We start from the raw sequence: 27,558 nt of genomic DNA, 5'->3' as shown, positions 1-27,558 counted from the left end.
CTGCGACAAGAGAGGCCACAGCAACGAGAAGCCCAGGCCTGCAGCGAAAAGCAAGCCCTGCTCATTGCAGAGAAAACCCGCCCGCATCAGTGAAGACCCAGTGCAGCCAAAGTTCAATAAACATAAACACAAATTAAAAAAAACAAATAGAATCAGACAATGCTCCTCAAAGTAGTCAGCCCTACAGAAATAATAGGACTTTTCATGGTAATGGACCCAAGTCGGGTTTCCTATATATTCACAGTTCCTCAAAGTATGAGCTGCTGCTGCTGCTGCTGCTGCTAAGTCGCTTCAGTCGTGTCCGACTCTATGTGACCCCATAGACGGCAGCCCACCAGGCTCCCCCGTCCCTGGGATTCTCCAGGCAAGAACACTGGAGTGGGTTGCCATTTCCTTCTTCAATGCGTGAAAGTGAAAAGGGAAAGTGAAGTTGCTCAGTCATGTCCGACTCTTAGCAACCCCATGGACTGCAGCCCACCAGGCCCCTCCGTCCGTGGAATTTTCCAGGCAAGAGTACTGGAGTGGGGTGCCACTGCCTTCTCCGCAAAGTATGAACAGGTATTCGATTAAAATAAAACTGATGTTAACTGATGTCATCCCTTCTACCCTTTATATATTGCTCTTACCCTGTGCCTGCCTGGGACCTTGGGGAAGTTGCGTGGGGTGGCCTATATAATAATTATGTTTCTGTATTTGATGTTTTGAATTTGGGGGCAGGGCTGAGCTAGAGGGACTGCTCCTCTCAGGGTCAGACAACTCCTAGAGATAGTAAACCTCTCACTTCTGGTGTACTTTTCAGATGCAAACCAATCCATCCAGTGCTCATACCCACCAAACATCTCCATCTCGCTCTCACACTCTGAGCCACTCTCCACCTGCCCAAATCACGCCAGGACCAGGCAATGGGGACAGCCCTTAACCCCAAGTTGTTAGGTTGCTCAGTCGTGTCCAGCTCTTTTGTGACCCTCAAGGACTACAGCCCACCAGGCTTCTCTGTCCATAGGATTTCCCAGGCAAGAATACTAGAGTGGGTTGTCATTTCCTTCTCCAGGGGAGATTCCCAATCCGGGGATCGAACCCTCATCTCCTGCATTGGCAGGCAGACTCTTTCCTGATGAGCCACCAGGGAAGCCCTTACCCCCCAAAGCCTGCTGAAATTATTCAAACCAGCCAAGCCCAAGCTCTGCTCTTTTCCACAGAAACTCTCACCCTCACCCACATTTCATCAGCCTGCTCTGCTCCTGGCCTGCCCTGGAGCGTCTCGTGGTGTGCAGGTCCAGGGACCTGTGAGTATAAGCCTGTTCCTTCATCACAGTCCTTGCCATGTCTGTGTGTCTGCATTTGACTTAAGTCTAAGGCACTCTTAAACATCCTGGTGCCTAAATATCCAGGACACCGGATGTGTACAGGAACAAACACTGTGGACCTACAGGATGCCAGATGCCAGGGAGAGGCCTGTGTTTACATTTAAATGTGCAATTTCCAGCTAGATTTGTAGGGAGCAGCAAAGCACTGAAGTTAAGAATATGAGTTCTGGGTTAGATTTGCTCCGAACCTGGATTCCACATGTCCCAGCTGTGCGCTTGAGACTTAACTCTTTTGTGTATCAATTTCCTCCTCTGTTAAGACAGAATGATGCCATATATCTGGAGAAAACTATAATTTGAAAAGGTACATACACCCCAGCCTTCCCTGGTGGCTAAGTGGTAAAGATTCTGCCTGCCAGTGCAGGAAACACAGGTTCAATCCCTGATCCGAGAAGATCCCATATGACATGAAGCAGCTACGCCCGTGTGCCACAACTACTGGGCCTGCACTCGAGAGCCTGGGAGCTGCAATTACTGAGCCCACACGCCACATCTACTGATGTCTGCCCTAGAGCCCACGCTCGGCAACAATGAGAAGCCGCTGCAGTGAGAAGCCTGTGTGTCGCAACTCGAGGGTGGCCCGCACTTGCTGCAACTAGAGAAAAACCTGTGCAGCAATGAATACCCAGCAGAGCCAAAAAAACAAAAACAAAAAACTACTCAGGCAAAGGAAGAATGAAATAATGCCATTTGCAGCAACACGGATGAACCTAGAGGTTATCATACTGAGTGAACCAAGTCAAAGACAAATCTCAAATGATATCACCTGTGGAATCTAAAAAGAAAAAGATATAAATGAATTTATTTACAAAACAAAAACAGACTCACTGAGTCAGAAAACAAACTTACGGTTACCAAAGGGGAAACCTGGTGGTGGGGAGGAATAAATTAGGAGTTTGAGATTAACATACACACACTATTGCATATAAAAGAGATAACCAACAAGGACCTACCGTATAGCACAAAAAATAATACTCAGTATTTTGTAATAATCTATAACGGAAAAGAATCTGAAAAAGTATATATATCTATATATCTATATCTATATATATATTCATGTATAGGGATTCCCTGGTGACTCAGATGGTAAACAATCTGCCTGAAATGTGAGAGACTTGGGTTCAATCCCTGGGTTGAGAAGATACTCTGCAGAAGGGAATAGCTACCCATTCCAGTATTCTTGCTTGGAGAATTCCATGGACAGAGGAGCCTGGTGAGCTGCAGTCCATGGGATTCCAAAGAGTTGGACACGACTGAGCACCTAACACTTTCACTTTTAATATTCATATATATACACATACATATTTAATACATATATGCACATATATATGTGTGCTTAGTCCCTCAGCTGTGTTTGACTCTATGCAACCCCATGGCCCACTGGGCTCTTCTGTCCATGGGATTTCCCAGGCAAGAATACTGCAGTGGGTTGCCATTTCCTTCTCCAGGGGATCTTTCTGACCCAGGGATCCAATCTGCATCTCTTGTATCTCCTGCATTGGCAGGAGGATTTTCTTTACCCCTAGCACCACCTGGGATGTACTTGTATCTACATATATGTATCACTCAATCCCTGTGCTGCACACCTGAAACTAATACAACATTGTAAATCAACCATTCTTCAATTTTAAAAAATATAGGATAATGCCATTAGGACAATCTCGAGAGACTGCTACCAGGATTCAATGAGATGACCAATGTCAGGACTGAGCCCAGGGCCTGGTGCTAAGGAAACCTTCCTAAGATGAGCTGTTTTATTATTCCATTATTTCACGTTTATTGACAAGTAAACCTACAGAACCAAATTTGAATGGTTTCTTACATTAAGCCTTACTTGAGAGATAAAAAATGGCTGGATGTTGGTGATCGCATAGGGTTCCATCTCAGAAATTCATTCGTCTGACATATTTTGCTGTTTTAATCTGAGTGAGAATTAGACTTCAGCTTTTCCACAATTACATTTGGAGACTCTTTTTTCAAGAAAGACCCCCTAACTTTGGTTTGTTTAGCAGGCTCTGGAAAGACACGCTGGTTTTAGATCCTTGGTTTAAAATTTTCCACTTTTTGTGCTGAGTGTTTTTAGCAGTAACAGTTTCAAAAAAAAAAAAAAAAAATCACACATGATTTCCACACATTGTTTCAGGCAAACAAACATTGCTCAACTTGAAAATAAAACCTTGTTGGTTAAAAAAAATGAAAAGTCTCAGGTATTCTCAATGAAGCCAGGCCCTGAAACCCTCTAAAATGTGATAAATGACAGGAAACTTCAAAGCAGTGTTCAGTAGCCTCTTAATGAGAGTCATGGAAATGTAAATTTACAGGATAACACTGCTCACCAGCCAATCACAACCCGGTACCCTTCATTCAGCATGTGCACTGTTGTCATGGAGACACATGGGAGCAGCATCCCAGAATTTCCATAGTCTTGGCACTCTGGGGGCCCTTCCTTGCACGCAGCCAGTGGGGATAAGCTGCTACCCCAGCAGGTGGCATTATGGCCACTGCATGCATTTTAAGCAACATCCAAGCCAACACTTATATTAATTCAAGGACAGAGTTGTCTGGAAGAGCTCCGTAAGCAAGAGGAGTGTCATTAAAATTCCTATGCAGAGCAGCGATGGAGATGTACACATAGAGAACAGACTTACGGACAAGGGTTAGGGGAGGAAGGAGAGGGTAAGGTTAATGGAGAAAGTAGCATGGAAGCGCGTTGCTTCAGTCGTGTCTGACCCTTTAAGACCCCATGAACTGTAGCCAGACAGGTTCCTCTGGAGAGGGTAGCATAGAAGCACACACACTATCAAACGTAAAATAGATAGCCAATGGAAATTTGTTGTGTGACTCAGGGAAGTGAAACTAGGGCTCTGTAACAAACTAGAGGGATGGGAAAAGGCAGGAGGTAGGAGGGAGGTTCAAGAGGGAGGGGACATATGTACACCGATGGCTAATTCATGTTGATGTATGACAGAAATCAAACCAATATTGTAAAGCAACTATCCTTCAGTAAAAATAAACAAATTTTAAAAATTCCTATGTAAACATTGGACTTTCGGATTTCAAAGGGACAGTTTCTCCAAGTCAAAGTCCCTTGGTATATGAATCCCAAGGCTCTTTTCCTTCTGCTCAGTCCCAGCCCCACCCTCAGGTCTCCTGAACTAGAATCTTCCAGCGACATCCAGGGAATCTGCACGGTAACAAGCTCCCTTGCCCAGGGAACCACGGGCACCAGGCTGGCACCAAATTGACTTTGTCATGGGGCACCTCTTGGGTCGGTTTCTTTACTTGGTTGTGTGGTTTACTACGCTTGTATCCCATGTGGTTCAGGAAAGCCTCTCAGATGAGTCAGGTTAGAGGTGGGCAAGCCTTGGCTTTACCCTGATTTGCCCAGATTTAGGGGTTCCCTGGAGCTTTCCTGGTGGCTCAGATGGTAAAGAATTCGTCTGCAATTAAGGAGACCTGGGTTTGATTCCTGGGTCAGGAAGATCCCCTGGAGAAGGGAATGGCAACCCACTCCAGTATTCTTGCCTGGAGAATCCTATAGACAAAGGAGGCTGGAGGGCTACAATTCATAACATTGCAAAGAGTTAGACATGACTGAGCAACTAACACACACACACACACACACACACACTGGGGAAGGCTGACCTGCTACCACTTCCAACCACTCAAACATCCTGAGCCCTGGGAATGGGGGAGCTTCTCAGAAGGGCCCCAAATTGGCCATGGAGCCCATCATCCAGGAATCAGCCCTGAATGCTGGGCCTGGAGGATTATGCTGTTTAGCAAATCGTTGTAGCCTTTCAAGCAAATTCTGTATGTTTATGCAAATAACATACAACAGGGATCTTCTGAGACTGGAGGAGACATCCTGGTGAGCTCAGCATTAGGGCTCAGGGTCACAACTCTGGCTGCTTCTATTGGAAACTCTGGGACTAATTCAATGGGGGTGATGGACTTGACCATGGGTCAGAGCCAACAGCAAGCGAAGCGGCACAGGTCAGGGGGTCATCAGTCCCCCTGTCACCCACCTGCCCACCCCTCCTTCCCATCGCCCCTCATCTTCATCAGTCCCCCCGTCACCCACCTGCCCACCCCGCCTTCCCATCGCCCCTCATCTTCATCAGTCCCCCTGTCACCCACCTGCCCACCCCTCCTTCCCATCACGCCTCATCTTCATCAGTCCCCCTGTCACCCACCTGCCCACCCCTCCTTCCCATCGCCCCTCATCTTTCTGTATTTGTTTCCATGGGCTTTCTCCTTCCCTCTGCTCTCTTTTCACCATTTCCTATCAACACTGCTTTCTGTTTTTTCCTCCCATCTTTGCTGTTTTATGAAATGCTAGAGCTTTCAAAATTAGGTGTTTTGTGTCGGGTTTTGAGGACTGGCCACCCTAAGCCGGGTTCCTCAATGGGGGCTGTGTGCTGGGGCTTGTGTTTCTGAATCTCTGGCATCAGGCCTGTATTCTCATTTTGGGGTCAAAAGTAAAACAGAGGGTTTAAGTCTAATTGAGAGTTTGGACACAGTGAGTTATCTGGGTAATTCCAGAAAGTATCATTTTACTGCTTGGCTTATGAGGTTTGATAATTCATCTAATGGAGGTGGGCGGCTCCTTATAAAAGGACCACGCCCAGATTGAACACGAGGCCCCTGTGAAAAGCTAGTCACTCAGTCATGTCTGACTCTTTGCGACCCCACAGACTGTAGCCCGCCAGGGCTCCTCTGTCCACAGGATTTCCCAGGCAAGAATACGAGGGTGGATAGCCATTCCCTTTTCCAGGGGGTCTTTCCAACCCAGAAATCAAACATGGTCTTCCGCTTTGCAGGCAGATTCTTTACCCTCTGAGCCACCAGGGAAGCCCAGAAGGCCTATGAAAGCCCTGAAGGCCCACGGACTGAAGCTATGAAAACAGGCTCTAGGCACTTCTGTATAAAGGAGGATAAAAATGCAGCCGCCAAGGTTATGCATCCCCGCGTCCCGGTGAAGCCCTGTTTAGCTGTGCGTAGGCTGAGCCTGTTCTTTATTAACTGCTGTTTGTTTCTCGCAGCACAGAACTACCCCATTAGCCTGAAAATAAATAAATGAATAACGTGCCTTTTGGCGGCACTTACTGCGCTGGCATAAACAGGTGTGGGGGAGTGTTCTTCCCGAATGGGCGATACCCATTTACGAGTAACAAAAGCACATCTTTGGAGCACAGAAATCCACATGCAAATGTGGAAGGCACATCTTCTCCCTGCTCCCCCCAACGGCGATACTCTTGCCCCCCTGGGCAGGTCCCCGCAATTGTATGACAATGAATGCTTACCATTGTTGTAAGAGCGAAAATTTCCTACAAATTTTATGTATTCATAAGTTGGAAATTCCTTTGGGTTCAAGCTGCCTCTGAGAAGATGGCAATAAAACTCTAAATCGTTGTCAGCTGGGCCGTTAGAGGAAAAAAAGGAGAGAAAGGGAATAAAAGCATTACGCCAATGATTCTAGACTAAACAAGTGGCATTGTGGGAAACTCACAGAATTTGGTCAACACATGGCCGGGCTAGCTGTCTCCTTACAGCTGACTTTCGGACATGGTTTTATAACCTTGACAACATAGGTTTTTCTGCTCCATAGTTTATAGATAGTTTGCATCCCGTACTCGGAGCCAATTAGTCTTAATTTAATCACAGATGTCTGCGGTTGGTTCTGTCGGCATTGATTAGTTCTGGTCGTTTTCATATGGTATGTTAAAATAAAGCTGCTCACATAGAGCTGCTCTCTTTAATTTAATCTTTCCGCTTTGCTTTGAAGGAAAATCAGATGTACAACAGGACAAATTATTCATGGAAAAGGAACTAAGGCTTGAATAAGTATAAGGCACTGTTGCTACCATCATCAAAGAACGCGCTTCATTAAGTGACCAGGCCAGCTTTCTATCCGAGTTGCTGATTTTGATAAAAACTGTAAAATTCCGCAAAATCTGCAAATGTATATAAATAATCAGACGACAGCCTCAGAAGAGAGTTTTGACCTAATTATTCAGTTTTTAGTTGGTTACTTAGTATCATACAAATCTAGTTTTCTAGCGTCCTCCAAAACAAACAGATTATTCAGTGATTTTTGTATCCTTTATTACTAAAAGGCTCTCATATGAAAAAAAGGTAATCTCTTGTTATCACATGCAAAACAAAGTTATTATTCTAAAGCTCTGTGGTTTTCAAAATTTCCACATAAAAGTTCAAAGTCTTACATATTCCAAACTCCGGTTTTAGCTTTAAACTTAAAATATACCTCTAAGGATCTTGGATATGTTCTGAGTCACAAGGAAAATTATTTTTAAAATTAGTCCTCCCTTCTTAATTCATTCTAACTTCCTTTCTCCCATCAAAGTGCTAACGAGGCCCAACCCTGCTTAGCTTCTGAGATCAGACTAGATCGGGCACCTTAAGGGTGGTATGGCTGTAGACTCTTAACTTTCCTTTCTAATATAAGATCCTTATCTTTCTCTCTCATAAAACCAGTGAAGGTAAACTTACATTTTAAGTATTCTGGGGAAGGGGCGTCCGTCACAAGCATATGGGAAGAGAGCATTTTATAGACTTCCGAGTGTTCTTGCTCTGGAAGGAAATTTAACAAATTCTGATCCATGACATCCGACTGGAAAAGAAAAGAACAAAGGTACACACTCCACGAAGATGGAAAACAAAAGCAAGAGCAAAAACTGAACCTTCCTGACGACTCAGAACTGACTCCTGAAATGAGAAGCTCCAGATCTGATTCTCTGTGGAGACTCTGTGGTCATGAATTGTCATCCAGAAGGGTTTACTCGCTGAAATGCAAACGCGCGATTGCCCATGGGCCCGAGAGAGAATTCAGACTTCGGCCAGACAAACATGAAGAGGAGCCTCGTGTGCCGAGACTCCCGAGCTCTAGCTGGGGCCATGTGGCTGACGCGGAGCCCCAGCATGAGGCCAGCCACTCCCGTGAAACACTTTGAAGAGTGCAGGGCTCCTCCTCTGACCTTCAGGCCAGCAAACAGCTGCCTTCTCAAAGGCAGCTAATCTAAGGAATTGTACCTTTTCTTCTGAAGACCTGGGCACCCGTGGACACAAATCCAATAGAGCCTGGACCCAGTGCTGTCCACCAGAGTGGTCTGTGATGATGCAAGTGGTCTGTAACCTGCGCTGGCTGCTAGGGAAGCCACGAGCCACATGGCCTCTGAGCACTTGAAATGGGGCTAGTGTGACTGAAGACATTTTTGTAGCCACCCCTTGGGAGCTTAGTTCCCCAATCAGGGATTGAATTGGGGCTCTGGCAATGAAAGTACTAAGTCCTAACTACCAGACCACCAGGGAAATCCCCCAAAGACAGAATTTTTAATTGTATTTAAATATTCTAATTGAATGTAAATAACCCCACGTGGTCAGAGCACACGGGGTGATTTAAATTTATGGTGGCTAGTGGTAAAGGATCTGCCTGCCAATCAATGTAGGGATTTAAGAAACCCAGGTTTGATCCATGGGTTGGGAAGATCCCCTGGAGGAGGGCATGGCAACCCACTCCAGTCTTCTTGCCTGGAGAATTTCATGGACAGAGAAGCCTGGCGGGCTACAGTCCATAGGGTCGCAGAGTCGGACACGACTGAGGTGACTGAGCACAGCACAGAGTGTGGCCAGTACAGATGGGAGACCACAGAGGGGAGAGAGAGGAGACAGGCATGCCTCCGTCCCTCCCTAAACTCATCCCCGCCTACAGCGTCAAGCATGGACTGTACATACTCTCACATTTGTACAGGCAGGCAGCTTGCTCTCAGGAGCCCTGGCTTAACCTTCCAGCTGGCTCCCAGATGCCCTTGGGGACCTCGGGTCCACACACACCCCCAGTGCCATATCCTCCTCCTCCCGTGTTCCTCTCCCCACATGCAGTGTTGCTAGGCAGTCACCTGCCCACACCCGACACACAGCGGGCATCTCTGACCTCTCCCTATCATCTTCACAGCCAATATCCAAACGCTGTGAGATTTTCCTCCCTCAAATTCTCTCATATCCAAGAGACTGTCATACTGAGTGAAGTAAGTCAGACAGAGAAGGAGAAATATCATATGACATCCCTTAGAGGAGGAATCTTCAATGAAATGATACAATGAAGTTACTTACAAAACAGAAAGAGACTCACAGATTTTGAGAATGAACTTGTGGTTGCCAGAAGGATGTGGGGAAGGGACAGTTAGGGAGTTTGGGAAGAACAGATACACACGGCTGTATTTTAAATGGATCAGCAGCAAGGACCTACCGTAGAGCACAGGGAACTCTGCTGAGTGTTGTGTGGCAGCCTGGGTGGGAGGGGAGTTTGGGGGAGAATGGATACATGTATGGCTGAGCCCCTTGGCTTCCCACCTGAAACTATCACAACGTTGTTAATCGGCTATAAAGTGAAAGTGAAGTCACTCAGTCGTGTCCGACTCTTTGCAACCCCATGGACCATAGCCCGCTAGGCTCCTCCATTCATGGGATTCTCCAGGCCAGAGTACTGGAGTGGGTTGCCATTTCCCTCTCCAGGGGATCTTCCGACCCAGGGATCGAACCCAGGTCTCCCGCATTGTAGGCAGATGCTTTACCCTCTGAGCCACCAGGGAAATCTAATCGGCAATACCCCAGTACAAAACAAAAAGTTAATAAAGTTTCTGTCAGATCCACTCCTTTCTTTCTCTATGGCCTCCACCCTCATCCAGACCATCATCTCTGGCGAATGGCCAGACTGGTCTTCCCACATCAACTTTTGTCCTCTGCCCAAAAACTTCACTTTGACTTTTCACTTTCATACATTGGAGAAGGAAATGGCAACCCACTCCAGTGTTCTTGCCTGAAGAATCCCAGGGACGGGGGAGCCGGGTGGGCTGCTGTCTATGGGGTCGCACAGAGTTGGGCACGACTGAAGCGACTTAGCAGCAGCAGCAGCAGCAGCAGCCTTATATCAGATCCAGTCACCATCTTGCTTAAATTCTTTTGTTGGCTTCTGACTGTCCGACTGCTCCCAGGACAAGCCCAAATACCTTGATTCACTCATCAGGCTCCGCTCAGCACACCCTCCACCCCTAGACCTTCTCCAGCCCCGCAAACTGTCCTTTCTCCAGGGTGCCAGCTGTGCTCGTCCTCTGGGACTCCCCCCAGGCTGCTCCCCCAGGCTGGAACATTCCACACCCTCTCCTGGTGCTCCGGAACTCCCGCACATCCTTCGGGTCCCGGCTTTGAAGTCATCTCCCCTGAGAAAGCGCCTGTGACAGCCCCGCACTCTCAACAGGACCCGCGCCTCACCCTTGCTCCTCTGGCCACTGTATCTGTGTTATCTGTACCCGCCAGGGAAGGCCACGTCTTTGTTGTTTTTCAGTCACTCAGTCGTGTCTGACTCTTTGCGACCCCATGGACTGCAGCACGCCAGGCCTCCCTGTCCATCGCCAACTCCCAGAGCTTGCTCAAACTCATGTCTATTGGGTCAGTGATGCCATCCAACCATCTCAGCCTCTGTCATACCCTTCTCTTCCTGCCCTCAGTCTTTCTCAGCATCAGGGTCTTTTCCAATGAATCAGCTCTGCGCATCAGGTGGTACTGGAGCTTCGGCTTCAGCATCAGTCCTTCCAATGAATATTCAGGGTTGATTTCCTTTAGGATGGAATGGTTGGATCTCCTTGCTGTCCAAGGATCTCTCAAGAGTCTTCTCCAGCACCATAGTTCAAAAACACCAATTTTTTGGCATTCAGCGTTCTTTATGGTCCAACTCTCACATCTGTACATGACTGCTGGAAAAACCATAGTTTTGACTATACCAACTTTGTTGGCACACCTTTGACCAGGGGGTGGTAAGGCCTAGGGGGCGGGGGGAGAGGCAGGTGGGAGCCCCCGAGGTGGGATGTGAGCACAGCTCTGCCCTCCAAGCTGCAGTTTGCTCCACTGAAGAATGAGGAGCAGATTCGAGTCCGCTGCTGGTACCAGGGCACACGGCAGGTGCCAGGCAGGATGGTGGCTTGTTAATCCCGCAGGACACAACCCTAAGTTTTCTCCTTCTTTCAAGTGATGACGTGGGTTCTCTGCCTGCCTCACCTGCACCCCTGACATTGGATGGTGCTTGGCCTTCAAGAAAAACATGGTGATGAACGGAAAGAACAATGTTGCTGCCCCAGGCAGGGGTCCAGGCCGAAACAGAAGTGGGGATGGGGGCCCTGATGTCCAAGCCAGGGAGCAGAAAGTAAGGAGAGGGAAGGGAAAGGGCAGTGGGGTCTGGCCTCAGCATTGCTGGGGGCGTCAGGGCTGAGCCTGTGTGCCAGGGCATCCACTAGGGGACATGGACAAAGAGGGGCACGACTTTGCTTTTATTTCAGACCCTCTAGTGGCTGGAGGAGGGAGGGAGCACAGAAGCCAGGTGGGTGTAACAGGTCCAGGGAAGGAGACTCAGAGGAAGGGGCCAAGTCCAGAGGGCTCAATTGACAACGTCATCATCCACCCGCTCGCCACCAACTCAGGATGTCGTGTTCTGGTCCTTTCTTCCAGCAGCACAGCAAAGTAGGCAAGTCGTTCCCTGCCCGCAGCCCGGGCTCCAGGGCTGGAGGACAAGCTTGGTAGCCACTGAAGGGCAGGGATGGAGGGAGGGACTCCAGGGTCTCCTGGGCTCCCCACATAGAGGCTCCTGTTTTCATCTCTCTGCAACCACAGTACTCACTGTGCCATCATCTTCTCAGTCTGGCTTTCCCTGAGTCCCTTCTGATGTTCTTGATTCTATTTTAAGCCCACTCCCTTTAGTTTTTTGGAGCATGACTCACGCTCACAGATGACAGTACTCTTTCTTCTTAAAGACATCCTGGATCCTTGAAAACAATGACTACGTCACTGCACAATCTTTCCTCGGAGGGCCGGTCGGAAGCCCACACCCCTGATGGTGGGGTGGCAGGGTGCAAGGTGGGGGGCTGCCCAGCCTTGTGGTTCCTGTGGGGGATGACTGGCAGGTCAGAGGGCTGTGGGGGCACTCAGGATGCAGGTCGTGCACAGGACAAAGATGAATGCTGGAGGCAGGAGGGAGAGGTAAGGCGTGGGAGGAGGGGTCGTGAGGATGAACAGTTGACACACGAGCAGAACTCCAAACACGCTCAGCACAGAGCGAGCTCTTTCTGGGTCTTTGCTGTTCTATTCCTATTATGCAATTTCCATGTGCTGGAAACCAACACAAACAATGATAACTTGAGAATTTAAACACTAGTGCTCACAGGAGAGTAAATTATCCCTGCAATTGTACTGTCCCTTGAATGCATGGAGTGAGCTCTGTTTATTAAAACTGTGGCAATTGCAGAGATGAGGGAGGGGAGGTGCCATCCCATAGCTGAATCACATGATCCAGAACATCATTTATGTGTTACAGAAGGAAGGTTCTTGATGTCAACTTGCTGCTATGCCCTTGGCTTCCTCATCAACAATCTGCCCTTCAGGAACAGAAATGCAGACGTAGACAATGGGCGTGTGGACACAGTGGGGAAAGGAAAGGGGACAGGCTGAGAGAGTAGCATCGACACATACACGCTACCATGCGGAAACCAGCCCTGAGCACGCATTGCAAGGGCTGACGCTGCAGCTCCAGTACTCTGGCCATCTGATGCGAAGAGCCAACTCATTGGAAAAGACCCTGATGCTGGGAAAGATTGAGCATAGCAGGAGAAGGGGAAGACAGAGGACGAGATGGTTGGATGGCATCATCGACTCAACGGACATGAGTTTGAGCAAACTCTTGGGGGATCGTTAAGGACAGGGAAGCCTGGTGTGCTATAGTTCATGGGGTTGCAAAGAGTTGGACACGACTGAGTGACAAAACAAAAGTGTGTAAAATAGATAGCTAACGGGAAGCTGCTGTGTAACACAGGAAGCCCAGCCTGGTGCTCTGGGATGACCTAGAGGGGTGGGATGGGGGGTGGGGGGTGGGGAGGGAGGGAGGGGATGTGTGTATACATATAGCTTATTCATTTCATTATACAGAAGAAACTATCACAGCATCGTAAAGCAAGTACTGCTGCTGTTGTTTAGTTGTCAAGTCACGTCCAACTCTTTGCAACCCCATGGACTGCAGCCAGCCAGGCCCCTCTGTCCGTGGGATTCTCCAGGCAAGAATGCAGGAGTGGGCTGCCATTCCCTTCTCCAGGGGATCTTCCCCACCCAGGGATCAAACCAGCCTTTCTCCTGCATTGGCAGGCGGATTCTTTACCCCTGGGCTACCAGGGAAAGCAATTATACTCCAATTAAAATAAATTAAAAAACAAAACACAACAACAAGAAAAGAACTGTGCCCTTTTCTGGGCTTCACTTTAAATGCCTTCCATGAATTCCCAACAGCACTTTTCCTACATTGTCGCCTAGGCCCCATGAGAGCGTGCGGAGGATGTGACCAGACAGAAAGCATAGTCCTCTGTCTCTGAGCCTACAGTTGTACCAGCAAAGTTAAGTGAGCACAGAAGTGCACAGACTGGCCAGCTGGGCTGGGAGTAGGCTGTGTGGACACTCTGCTCAGATGTGCCCAAGGGGCCCCAGAGGTTCTGGCTGGAGGTCTGTGACACCTGTGGTGAGAAGGAGATTTTGGTGAAAAAGAAGCCTCATGTTGAACAGAGGCAGGACTGGGCTCTGAAAGCAGTCAGGGGCTCAGTCTCCAGGAGGACCAGGGCGTGGGAGGCATGTGTGCTCAGTCGCTCATCGAGTCTGACTCTCTGCGACCCCACGGCCTGTAGCCTGCCAGGTTCCTTTGTCCGTGAGATTTCCCAGGCAAGAATACTGAAGTGGGTTGCCATTTCCTTCTCCAGATGGGATGCATGTGTGATCTTATTTGATTCAGTTTAGATTCTGAATCACCAAAGAATTGATGCTTTTGAACTGTGGTGTTGGAGAAGACTCTTGAGAGTCCCTTAGACTGCAAGGAGATCCAGCCAGTCCATTCTGAAGGAGATCAGTCCTGGGTGTTCGTTGGAGGGACTGATGCTGAAGCTGAAGCTCCAGGACTTTGGCCACATTATGCAAAGGGCCGACTCACTGGAAAAGACCCTGATGCTAGGAAAGATTGAAGGCAGGAGAAGGGGACAGCAGAGGATGAGATGGTTGGATGGCATCACTGACTCAATGTACAAGGGTTTGAGCAAACTCTGGGAGATGGTGATGGACAGGGAAGCCTGGTGTGCTGCAGTCTGTGGGGTCACAAAGAGTCAGACACAAATGAGCAACTGAACAACAAGTTTCAGAATCCAGCTGACTACTGCCAAACAGGAAGACTCTCTGAAGACAGTACAGAAAACAGCTTCCACCCACGAGGAATGAAGGATGAATTCAGGTATAAAAAGGACCAACTCTAAAGACACTCTCTCTTCATCAAAAGAGAGGGCAAGGCAAACCAAAGCGAGAGCAGTTATTTGCAACGGACAGACCTGTGGTATGCGCCTGGGATGCAGGTTCACAGTGACATGTGGCCTTGTCATCTAACTGCATTGAGAGGGCCTTGCCCGGACTCCTGAACCCCTCTCACCACCCCAACTGACAGGTCCTTCTTGCCACCAATCAGGTCCCCTGAACTACACAAACCTCCTTACTGGGGGCCCCTGGGCCAGTTACTGTCCAGTTACTGGGCTTCAGTGCCCTGCCTCTGTGGGACCTGAGGGGCACCTCACCCTCCTGTGACTGCCAAACCACGCCTGCTCTGCTCCCCAGCGCAGCCCCCACGCGCGCCTGCGTGGCCCAGAGCACACTCCTCCCTGGGACTGTGAGCACGTGTGACTGACCCGCTGTCGATCTCACTTGTCCAGCACTGGGTGCTGTGTGTCTGGCCGTCACTGTCACCTTCGGGCAGAGTGACCAGGAGGCACCCGGCAGAGGACTAGCAAGCAGAGCACGCAGAGAGCGCTTACAAACTACTGCACGGAAGACCCAGACCATCTAGTAGGAAAAGAGCAAATACTTGAACGAGGTTGTCACAAGAAAGGAAAGTCAATGGCTGACAAAGTACGCGAAGACAGTCACACCAGCCATTGGGGGAAAAGCAAAATTTCAAGATTTCTTCACATTGCTAGACCGACAAAAGCTGACAATCCTGTCAATATCAAGTTCCGGTGACAAGGAGCAGCAGGAATTCTCTAGCCCCACTGATGGGGGGTGATCGGTGCCGTCACCATGGAGAAACTAGGCGTCACCCAGTACTGGTGACCGGTCGCTACCCCACGATCCCGCGATCTTACACATGGTCAACTCTCTGAGGGATGCCCACAAACGTCCGTTAGGAAACACAGACAGACGTCCACAGACGCGCTCTCAGAGTCCCACGCTGGCCTGGGAGCAGGGATTGTAGCAGGTGCCTACAGCAAGGATGGAAAACCAGTGCTGGCCACTCTGGACAGTGTGAGATGGACAAATGCCACAGCAGAGCTAAGCGAGAGCAGAGGTCACTGGAGAACACTTTCCATGGCTCTGTCTCCATAGAGCTAAACCAAAGGCCATACTCAGCTACAGTGGTTAATGATGAAGTAACAGAAAAGTTGGTAGAACAGTCTTCCCTGGTGGTCTAGTAATTAAGAGTTTGCCTGCCATTGCAGGGGACATGGGTTTGATCCCTGATTTGGGAAGATCTCCCGTGCCATGAAGGAACTAAGCCCATATGCTGCAACTGCTGAGCACATGCTCTAGTCCAAGTGGTGGAACTACCGAGCCTGATACCTATCGCCTGTGCTTTGCAACAAGAGAAGCGACGACAATGAGAAGCCCACGTGCCCCAATAAAGACCCAAAAATAAATAGTGAAAAAACAAGTTGGCAGAACCGCAGAGAGGAACAAAGAGGATGATCTGGAAATGGCCATCTGTATGTGGACGATGTGTCAGGAAAGGAGCAGAGATGAACTTCTGTGGGCCTTGGGCTGTCTGTCTTACCCCTGGTGACTGCTACATGTGTGCTGACGCTCGCCTTATCATTAGTTTAAAACTGGAATATATGTCTTGCGCATGCTTCCACATGCATGATAAATACAGATCAAAATGCACAGAGAAGTCAAACAAGTCTAATGCTGACCTGGACCCTTTTCACCCGGGATCAAGTCTGATGTGCAGCCATACCTCCTGCTGGGCCGTCTCCTAGTCAGGGCACCCTCCCAGGTCCACCCTGACCTGGCGCCACCTAGACAAGGTGATCTGGACGAGGTGGACTCTCCTGGCAGGTAAGGGCAGGCGGGGGATGGAGAAGGAGGGCCAAGGGACGCCTCCTTGAAAGCACTGCATCTGGTGGTATCATGAGTCAGGCGCTCTGTCTTCCTTCTCTGTGACCTCTTCACCCTGCTGAGACCCCTGCCCCAGGAACTTGACCCCACAGTCCACTTTGACCTTGCACTTCTGGCCAGGGCTTTCACTTGTACAACCAGCATTATCGTTGTTGTTGTTCAGTCGCTCAGTCGTGTCCAACTCTTTGCGACCCCATGGACTGTAGCATGCCAGGTTTCCCTGTCCTTCACTGTCTCCTGGAGCTTGCTCAAACTCATGTCCATTGAGTCAGTGATGCCATCCAGCCATCTCATCCTCTGTCATCCCCTTCTCCTCCTGCCTTCAGTCTTTCCCAGCATCAGGGTCTTTTCCAATGAGTCAGCTCTTTGCATCAGGTAGCCCAAGTATTGGAGCTTCAGCTTTAGCATCAGTACTTCCAATGAATAGTCAGGATTGGTTTTCTTTAGGATTGACTGGTTTGATATCCTTGCAGTCCAAGGGACTCTCAAGAGTCTTTTCCAACACCACAGTGGGACTTGCAAAATGATCAAGCCTTTCTCTCATTCTCTCTCTGAAAAGTGTTCCAATGTGCTGTTCCTCAAAGCAGATGTGAATGGCCATCAGGATGCTGCTTCACAGTGTGAAGCCAAATGCACACCAACCTTCTAGTTATTTAAAAAGGGACAGAAGGTGGGTGAATTTTCTGGAGTTACAAGGGAAAACTTGAAGCCACTATTCATGAATTAATCTAATCTAATCATATTTTCTGAAGACATGACTAGCCATTGACTGTTTAAAACTTGCAATTTTTTTTTTACATAAAGGAAAGATCAAGTATGAAGATTATATGCCTAACTGCCATCTGATAAGTGACAATAAAATATTAACTCTACCCTTTTTTAAAAAAGAAAATAATTCATAAAGATGACTCTAAATTGCTCCATAATGTCAAATCAGAAGAATTCCCAATCAACTAAGTCCCCTCTGACACACATGGCAACTCAGCCATCAGATATTACCAAGAGCAGAAAGCAGAACAGTGTAAACCCCACCAAACGGCTCTGGGCACAACCCCAGGCCACTCTGGAAGCGACGTGTCTTTACTTTCCATCAGTGCCTCTCGCTGCTCGATCCTGTCCACTCAAGACAAAACCCAACTCCCTCTGAAGAAGCACCCCATCTCCTCAGATCAGCCCAAAGAAACCATGCATATTTCATCGGGTCTCATCACTCCTTCCCTGGTGGCTCAGACAGTAAAGAATCCACCTGCAATAAGGAAACATGGGTTCGAGAAGATCCCCTGGGGAAGGGAATGGCAACCCACTCCAATATTCTCGCCTGGAGACCCATGGACAGAGAAGCCTGGTGGGCTACAGTTCAAAGGGTTGCAAAGAATCAGACATGACTGAGCATGCACTCGCATACACGCATGCGCACGCACACACACACACACACACACACACATCACTACTCCAGCCTGGCCCCAAAAGCACAATTAAAATGCATTCCTGACTCCTGAGGGCTGAGTGAGAACCAGCCTCTTCCAAGGGCTCTCGGGGGAGACAACCCCCAGCCTCATATACCCTGGACATGGGCTAAAACACAATGTCAGACGGATTTGGAGTAATGCAAAGGCATCTGCCTTGCAAAGTGAAAAATGCTGGGCCACCACATGCAGTGGTCTGCAAAGGAAAATCATGGACAGTGACTTTGGTCTTCACCCAGTGTCATCAGCAGAGGGGGGAGTGGCCTCTGAGTAAAAGCATGACCCAGAACAATGTGAGGTCCTGGCTGTAAGCAAAGCTAGGCTAAGCACCCAGTGGGGCGAGCTACCCACAGAGCAAGGCCATGGCGCTCCCAGGTAGGCATGGCTAAGGAGCGGCCACCATGGTCCTCCAGTATCAGCTCAGCCCATGATTTCCCATGACCAGGAACCTAGGGCAGGCTGCTACCCTCCCCATCAGTGCCCTATCCGTACAACCGCCTGTGTGTGGGAAGAGGGGGTGATGGGGGCTGAGCGGTTTGGTGGGGCTTGTTGGGAGGAGACAGAAGAGAGGATATTTTATCCCCATTAGTCACAAAGGATGCTCCTGGTACAGCGTGCTTCCAGGCCAGACTCTGTGGGGATAAATGCTGGTGTGGCAGGAGGTGGAAGGCTGGACACCTTCCCTCCAGGGGCCCTGCAGCAGTCGAGTGCTGCTCTGTGAGTCAGAGCATCCTGATGCGAGTACCAGAGAGCCAGAGAGGCTCAGGAGGAGAGGAGGGGAGTATGAGGGAAGGAGGGAGGGAGTGAAGGAGGGAGGGGGAGAGAGAGGAGGGAGAGGGAAGGGAGGCGCACCCACGGCACCACCCCATTCCATGCCCCAAGCGGCTCTGTGGGCTGCAGAGCTCGCCCTTCTGCCCAGATCCTCCTTGCCCCCAAGGTCCTCCTGGTCCAACATCTTTGAAGAGTATTTCACTCCCCCCACCCCCACGGTCATCCCTGTCACTGAACCCTCGCCACCAGCAAATGTCACACCTACTGCATCCCAGTCACACCTCCAGGGATCCCCAAACTCCGGCCCGCCTCCAGCCATCTGGTGCACACGCCTACACCTGCTCCCGGGGGACCCTGTCTTCCTCTGCAGGTGTCCGTCAGCCTCCACAGAGGCTTTGAGCTCTGACAACTGTGTCGTGGGTGCGTGGCTTCCGGGCGGTTTCCGGGACAGTGGAGGGTGGGGACGCACCATGGCCCCTGTCTCAGGTCTTACGCATTCCAGGATGACACACTCCTGCCCCTGTCCTTTGTCTGGAAGCACCTGGGGCTAGGCCTTGGCCTGGTCAGGACTCCTCGACCCTCCTCACACGCAGACCCTGCAGACCCGCAGCGCCCCAACTCTGAGACCCGAATGGGAAAGAGGATCACACATACTGGCAAAGGCCATCTGGGCAGAAACTCACCGGTAAGTGCCCGAGGAGAGGCGTGATGCTGTCAGAAACATAGAGGATGCTGCCATCCGTCGTCACGGCAATGATGAAGCCATCCAAGGCCTGCGAAAAACGCAATAGGTGAAGGCTCTTCCGTCATGCTTTTATGCAGAGGGGATCACTGGATCCAAGGACCCTGGGTTACAACAACGACTTCATTTCATAACTCTTTGAATATTTCTGCGACTAACCTCACAGCATTTTTTTTTTTTTTTTTTGGTCTTGCACACAAGTCGATTTCTTACATAGAACTTATCTAACCCAGGCGAAATGGTTGCAAAGCATGAAAGGGCTGAGTGGAAAATGGGACCCACGGTATCATGAAATACATTCAGCATGGAAACTACCTGAGTACATTTACTGCTAAGTGTGCATTTGGGGTGAATCAGAAATATCACAACTGCCATTAAAAGGTGTCAGTGAAGAGCTCACGATCCCTGTTCTCCATCCCCTACACCACTTTGAGTTCAGTGGTAAACATTTACTAAAAGATACAGGAGCTCATGGGCTTCTCCCATGGTGGGGCCAGTGGCAAAGAATCTGCCTGCCATCCCAGGAGACACAAGAGACATGGGTTCGATCCTTGGATGGGAAAGATCCCCTAGAGAAGAGAATGGCAATCCGCTCCAGTATTCTTGCTTGGAGAATTCCATGGACAGAGGAGCCAAGCGGGCCACAGTCCATGGAGTTGAAAAACAGTCAGAATGACTGAGCTACTCACACACACACACAGGAGCTCACAGAGGCATTAAAAACAGAAAGTGTGCCTGCTGATCCATTGCCATAGAAAGACGACCTGAAGGAACCCTTTATAAAGAACGTTCACATCAATCCACCAAAGCGGAAAGGAAGGGCTGATGGGGAAAGGCTGGATTACTTGACTAGGTCCACGAGAAGAGTCATCCCTCAGTGTCCATGGGGGGCTTGTCCCATGACCCCTGCAGACACCAAGTCCCACAGATGCTCAAGTCCCCCAGAGTTGCCCCCGTATCTACGGGCCCTGCATTCTGGGATTCAGCCAACCGTGGGTGTGAAACCCACAGACACGGAAGGCCAACTGTATTTCAGCATGTCTGGCAAATTCATTTGTTTAGAAGTTTTGACTGAGTGCCTGCTGTGGGTTAGATGCACTGCCCTCGGAGCCCATGAGAGAGCAGACAGAGGCCCTCTGCGTTTTCTCAGAGTCACCGGCTGTTTGGTTTTCGGGTTCCTAATCAGGTGCTCACAATGCTTTCACATGTCACCCAGAAAGGTGATTTCTAAATTTCAGACTCTGTCCAGCAGAGAACGGGGTCATCCAGGCAACTCACCACACTGGCCTGCCACGGAAAGGGAAGAGATGAAAAACAAAAGCTTTCTCCCCACAAACAGATATTCGAGGACGTAAGACGCTCACGCAGGCGGTCGCTGTAAGCTATCACTGCTGCCTCGCTGACTGTACAGTTGAAATAGCATCAAGCACAAATGTGTGGATTCTTCTACTTTGGGGGGAAAAAATTCCCAAAGTGAAGTATGTGTTTAGAAAGTTCTGGAAACATTTTCTATACCCTCAGCTCGATCTTCCCAGGGTGTTACTGATCTTCTGTGCAGCCAAAAGAGCATGGATTCTTTCAGGGTAGGAGGGTGCAGCTGGGTGCCTGGCAGTAGGAACCAGAAGCAGTCCAGAAGTGTGCAGAGAAAGGCACCACCGTCAGCACACACCACGTGGGAGAGAGTTCTTTTCACTGGGAAAATCACTACTAGGGTCGCTGACTGTTTAACACTTAGGTTCTGCAGGGTTGGGAAGAATCCCCTGGAGGAGGAAATGGCAACTCACTCCAGTATTCTTTCCTGGAGAATACCATGGACAGAAAAGCCTGGTGGCCTACAGTCCATAGGGTTGCACAGAGTCAAACACGACTGAAGTGACTTCTTAGCACACGGCACACACTGCAGGATTTAAGACTGAAACATCTATTAAGGCACATTTCTTAAGTGGACCCCATTCTCTTCGATTATATCTGTGGTTTTCAACTGGGGGCAACTCTGCCCCACTGGGGACATCTGGCAATGCCTAGAGACCTTTCTGGCCATCACTTCTAGGGTGGGCACTGTAGGCCTCTAGTGGGTAGAGGCCAAGGATGCTTTGAAATATCCCATCTACAATACACAGCATGTCCCTACCACAAGGAATGATCAGGTCCAAAACGCTAATTGCACTGAGATGGAGAAATCTTGGGCCAGATTTACCAGTCATGGTGAACACCAAAGTACATCCTGATTTTGTGTTCAGTCGCTCAGTTGTGTCTGACTCTTTTGCGACCCCATGGACTGTAGCCCGCCAGGCTCCTCTGTCCATGGGATTCTCCAGGCAAGAATACTGGAGTGGGTTGCCATGCCCTCTTCCAGAGGATCTTCCTGACTCAGAATCGAAGTTGCATCACCTGCGACTCCAGCATCAGTGGGAGGATTATTTACCTGCTGAGCCACCTGGGAAGCCGCAATATTCTGGTGACCTTTATTTCTTTTCCATTTAAGTATTTTTTCTAAATTAAAAGAAATCATATTAGCAGCGCTCCTGGAGGTGAATTTTTCTAAGAGGTGGAGGCATTGTGGATGACGTCAGCGGGACCGTTTTGGAAACAGCAGATTGAAATACTGGGAAAAGCAGAAGCAGTCTAAATTCTCTTCTTGCACAGTGAGCCCATGCCCTCTTGAATTTATAAAGCAAGTGGGTGGTAAAAAGCAGGAGGTATTTATGGATGGAAGATAACGCTCATCAGCCCATTGGCATTTTCCATCAAACGCACAAGGATTACGCTGAGTCACTGCGTTAAGAAGGCTTGTGATGGTTTCAAAAGTCCCACTGGCAGCCTTTGAGAGTGACTCAACAGGACATGATTAAAAAGCGGCCTGCCCCTCTTGTTGAAATGGGGACTCTGGAAGGAGCTTCAGTGGACACCCGAGATTCCATAACGGTCCAAGTTTCACACCCGCCACACCCCAGATGGAAATGAGACAACCCCTCTCTGCCAATCCCTAGTTCTGACAGAATGCTTCTTGTCTTCTCTGGGACAACCTCTGGGCTAAGAGAAAAGATGGCTGTAGCTTTTCTGAACAAAATTCAGAAACATCGCATATTCCGTAACTGCCTGTCAACGAGAGTGTCCTTCCCTTTGAATTGACTTGTCCTAACGCTTGTGGCCACCATCTTGGGCAGCTTTCACGGGACCAGCTTGGCTGGCTGCAACCAAGTCGCTTTTGTTCTTTCAAATCCCACAATGGTATGAGTTCTCCTGGAGTCTGGTTTGGGGCCTTTCTGGGAGAAGAAGAAGGAAGCGGGGATTCACACTCAGATGACACCAGCAGTGCCATTCCCTGGGGTCTGACGGGCTCTGTCCTGGATTTCATCTTCATTTAAAAAAGGAAACTCCTAGTTATGAAGACACGGCATCCGGATTCCTCATGCTCCCTGCAGTGGCTCTGAATAAGGGAGGGGGATGTGCAGCTGGGATGGGATGCATCCTATGGAGAAGCTGCATCCTGGAAAATGAGAGCATCATCCCATGGGGACCATCGCAAGGAAGGCACAGGAGGCTCCTGTCACCCATCACCTGGTCTGTGACTCCTGAGGAGCAAAAGGGTGGAAGAGGAGCCTAAGACAGTCAGAGACAAATCTAAAGTTCTAGTTGGAGGGTCTCCCAGATGCCTCAAAGATGCAGTTTACCCAGAACGCCTGCTTGCTGTACAGGCTTAATTTGGGGTCCAGTTCACTTATGTAGCATGAGTTCTTTTAGACTGGCTTCAAAGAGTCTACACTAGGAGCAGAGGAAAGTGCATAATGCATATCCATACAAATCTAAACTCTTCTTTTTCTAGAAATTTCAGCCTTCTAAATCTCAGTTCGGCCCCAATTTTCATCTTTAAAATAAAGACTGTTATAAGAGAAAAGGAAGGACACTACATAATAACCAAGGGACCAGTCCAAGAAGATACCACAACGGTAAACATATATGCACGCAATACAGAAGCACCTCAATATATAAGGCGAATGTCAGCAAACAGAAAAGGAGAAATGGGCAGTAACACAGTAAGAGTGGGGGACTTAACACTTCACTGACATCAACAGACAGATCATCCACATGGAAAATCGATAAGGAAGTATGAGCCTTAAATAACACATTAGACTAGGTGGACAGAATTGGTGATTACAGAGTACTCCATCCAAAAGCAGCAGAGTACAATTTTGTTCCAAGGCCACTTGGAACATTCTCCAGGACTGACCACATGCTGGGCTACAGAGTGAACCTCGGCAAACTTAAGAAAACTGAAATCCTGTCAAACATCTTTTCTGACCACAACGCCATGAGATCAGAAATCAACTAGATACACACACACACACACACACACACCCCTGCAAAAAAACACAAATACAGGGAAACTAAAAAATCTGCTACTAAACAGGCAGTGGATCATTGAAGAAATCAAAGAGGAAATAAAAAATACCTAAAGACAAATGAAAATGAAAACACAACAATCTAAAAACCTATGGGACTCGGCAAAAGCAGTTTGAAGAGGGAAATTCATAGAGATATGAGCTTACCTCCAGAAACAATAAAAATCTCAAATAAACAACCTAACCTTACATCTCAATGGACAGGAGTTTAAGCAAACTCCAGGAGACAGTGAAGGACAGGGAAGCATAGTGTGCTGCAGTTCATGGGGTCACAAAGAGTCAGACACGACTGAGCGGCTGAACAACAACCACCTCACACCTAAAGCAACTAGAGACAGAACAAATACCCCCAAAGCTGACAGAAGGAAAGCAATCATAAAGACCAGAGCAGAAATAAACAAGATAGAGACTAAGGAAACAACAGAAAAGATCAATGAAACTAAAAGCCCGTTCTTTGCACAGATAAACAAAACCTATAAACCTTTAGCCAGATTCATCAAGTGAAAAAGGGAGAGGGACCAAGGCAATAAAATCAGAAATGCAAAAGAAGAAGTTACAACTGACTCCATTGAAATACAGGCCACCATGAGACTACTATAAGAAACTACATTTTTAACCTTTTAAAAATCTTGTTTCCTCAAACACCTTTGATATCTTGAAATTCCCTTGGGGGCAGGGAGGGTAGAATGTGCCACAGGTTTCCAAGAGTGTTATGTGCTATAGGGTTATATGTTTTAATTACTTTTCCCTAAGAATTAGGAGATAAAACGATTTCTGTGAAATAGCATAATGATACATTAATTCAACCTTGTATATCACAAGCTGCTCTAAATTTAACATACTTAAAATGCATTGCTTCTGGAGAAAGTTCTGTATTTTCTTTAAATATAGTTCACATGCAGATTTAAGTATCTTTCATTTCATGAAAATGTTCATTAATGCACTTATATTTCATAATATTTGGACAGCTTCATTCTGGCATTTTCTTACTCGAGTAACTTTCTGTTTTCTGCAGTTAATCTATGTAAATTAAAGTTTATATCAGTCTTATATAGGCACAGAAGATGAGATCTAGAAAGCTGGAGCTCTAAGAGTCACCTTCTAATACCCTGCCAGGAACCAGTGACACAGCCAGCATCTAACTTCTTTTGACTGAATCCATCCACCCCAGCTTTCTTCTTCTACTTCAAGGGCTCAGACACACCACCTCTGGGGCTTTCTCTATGTCCACCATGATATCTGAACACTCCAGGTCTTATCCCTAGTTTAGAAGTCAGAACCAGCTGGATGTTTTTGCAGTGATTTATCCTCGTCTGGATAAGGATAGCATATGGAAAAGCAGAGACATTACTTTGCCAACAAAGGCCCATCTAGTCAAGGCTATGGTTTTTCCAGTGGTCATGTATGGATGTGAGAGTTGGACTATGAAGAAGGCTGAGCGCCGAAGAATTGATGCTTTTGAACTGTGATGTTGGAGAAGACTCTTGAGAGTCCCTTGGACTGCAAGGAGACCCTACCAGTCCATTCTGAAGGAGATCAGCCCTGGGATTTCTTTGGAAGGAATGATGTTAAAGCTGAAACTCCAGTACTTTGGCCACCCATGCGAAGAGTTGACTCATTGGAAAAGACTCTGATGCTGGGAGGGATTGGGGGCAGGAGGAGAAGGGGACGACAGAGGATGAGATGGCTGGATGGCATCACTGACTCAATGCACATGAGTTTAAGTGAACTCCGGGAGTTGGTGATGGACAGGGAGGCCTGGCGTGCTGTGATTCATGGGGTTGCAGAGAGTCGGACACGACTGAGTGACTGAACTGAACTGAACTGATCCTCGTCTGGGCTTCCCCAGTGGCTCAATGGTAAAGAACTCGCCTGCCAGTGCAGGAAACACAAGATACACGGGTTTGATCCCTGAGTCAGAAGATTCCCTAGAGGAGGGCAGGGCAACCCACTCCAGTATTCTTGCCTGGAGAATCCTCATGGACAGAGGAGCCTGAAGGGCTACAGTCCATGGGGTCGCAAAGAGTTGGACATGACTGAAATGACTTAGCACACAGCACATCCTCATCTGTCCTGAGAAGTCTCACCCCTAGAGACACATGAGGCAGGCCAGGCACTCAGATCAGCCAGACTTCCTCCAATCCAGCCCAGCAGATGGGCACAAGCAATAACCTTTCAAAGAAAGAAATATGCATTTCTCCACACAGAGAGAGCACACTCTGGGGGTGCTGGGGGTGGGGCATGGCCATGTATGGTTGATACCATACACCATATTGATGAAACAGGACTTCAAGTTAAAAACATAATTTTAAAAGAAGACTTTTGCTTTCAAAATGTGTCCTACCAAGAATATATAATTGTTGCCTTGGGCTTCCCTGGTGGCTCTGAGGGCAAAGAATCTGCCTGCAATGAGGGAGACCAGGGTTCGATCCCTGGGTCGGGAAGACCTCCTGGAAAAGAGAATGGCTACCCACTCCAGTATTCTTGCCTGGAGAAGTCTATGGACAGAGGAGCCTGGTGGGCTACAGTCCATGGGGGTCACAAAGGGTCGGAACCAATAGCACACAGGCATATGCATATATATATTCTACATAAATACCCTCGCTCTCCCTACTGCTGCTCCTTCCCTGCCCGGTTCCCCTGTTAGGTGTCCTCTGGTTGGGAGGCTGGAGTGGGTCTGCCCTGCAGTCACCATGGCAACAGGACACATTCACATTGAGTTTGGGGATTCTGGCTTTTCCTGCCCAACTCAGTAGCCAAAACATACACCACAGCAGGCAGATTTTTTTCAAGAGTCTGTCTGTTCCCAGCCTTCCTTTCAGGGTCAAGAACAGTTGTTTACTTCGGGCACAGGGTCTTATCTGGAACAAGCAGCTACATTTTAATCCACAACCCATCAAGCTAATTGAAACATGCATCTCACCTCCAACATCAGCTGGGTGAATTCTTCATTACTGAGGAATGAAGGCTTCCAGTCCGGCTGAATGTCACAGATTTCAGTTTGCGCTGAGACTTCTAAAAAAAAAAGCACAAACAAGCTTTTAGACGGAAAGACACCTAGAAACTGGAATTAAGAAATGACACACGTGTTATTTCTATGCAATTTCGTATAAATGTGTAGTTTAATAAAAGAAGCTGATATAAGGACATACGCCACTCTGATCTCCAAGGATGGGGTACAGTGGAGATAACAGACCCTTGATGTTTTCTCCTTTTGACCTTTAATGAGGTCTCTGGGGAGAGAGCACCCCACCCTCTGCACTGGGGGTAGTGCCTGCGATTAGCACATGGTACCTTGCCCTTGAATTTCTACGTGACAAAGCCCATCAGCAGCAGCCGAAGTCAGGTAGTTGCCACCTGAGCTTTCCTGGTGGCTCAGTCTGTAAAGAATCCACCTGCCGTGCGGGAGACGGGGGTTCCATCCCTGAATGGAGAAGATGTCCTAGAGAAGGAAAGGGCAACCTACTCCAGTTATCAAGGCAACAGGAACAAGGACAGGGGTGGAGGGGCATGTCCTTAAGCTGCTTCTTCATGGTCTAGGCGAAACAAAATAC

At 48.5% G+C, this 27,558-nt stretch overlaps 1 protein-coding gene across 2 annotated transcripts in view; it reads right to left on the bottom strand.

Annotated features, from left to right (window-relative positions):
* NPAS2 (neuronal PAS domain protein 2) overlaps positions 1-27,558 on the bottom strand; it is a 199,286-nt gene that overhangs the window by 56,099 nt on the left and 115,629 nt on the right. For both annotated transcript variants that reach the window (XM_070798303.1, XM_070798304.1), the window contains exons 4-7: positions 26,928-27,019; positions 19,543-19,632; positions 7,881-8,001; positions 6,674-6,787 (exon numbers count right to left, since the gene is read on the bottom strand). In XM_070798303.1, coding sequence (XP_070654404.1) covers positions 6,674-6,787; positions 7,881-8,001; positions 19,543-19,632; positions 26,928-27,019 — 417 coding nt within the window. The remainder of the gene's footprint in view (positions 1-6,673; positions 6,788-7,880; positions 8,002-19,542; positions 19,633-26,927; positions 27,020-27,558) is intronic.

Source organism: Bos indicus, chromosome 11, assembly GCF_029378745.1.
Source record: "Bos indicus isolate NIAB-ARS_2022 breed Sahiwal x Tharparkar chromosome 11, NIAB-ARS_B.indTharparkar_mat_pri_1.0, whole genome shotgun sequence".
NCBI classification, from domain to species: Eukaryota; Metazoa; Chordata; class Mammalia; order Artiodactyla; family Bovidae; genus Bos; species Bos indicus.
Note: the sequence above shows the minus strand (reverse complement) of the source record. Positions and strands in the feature narration are given on the sequence as shown.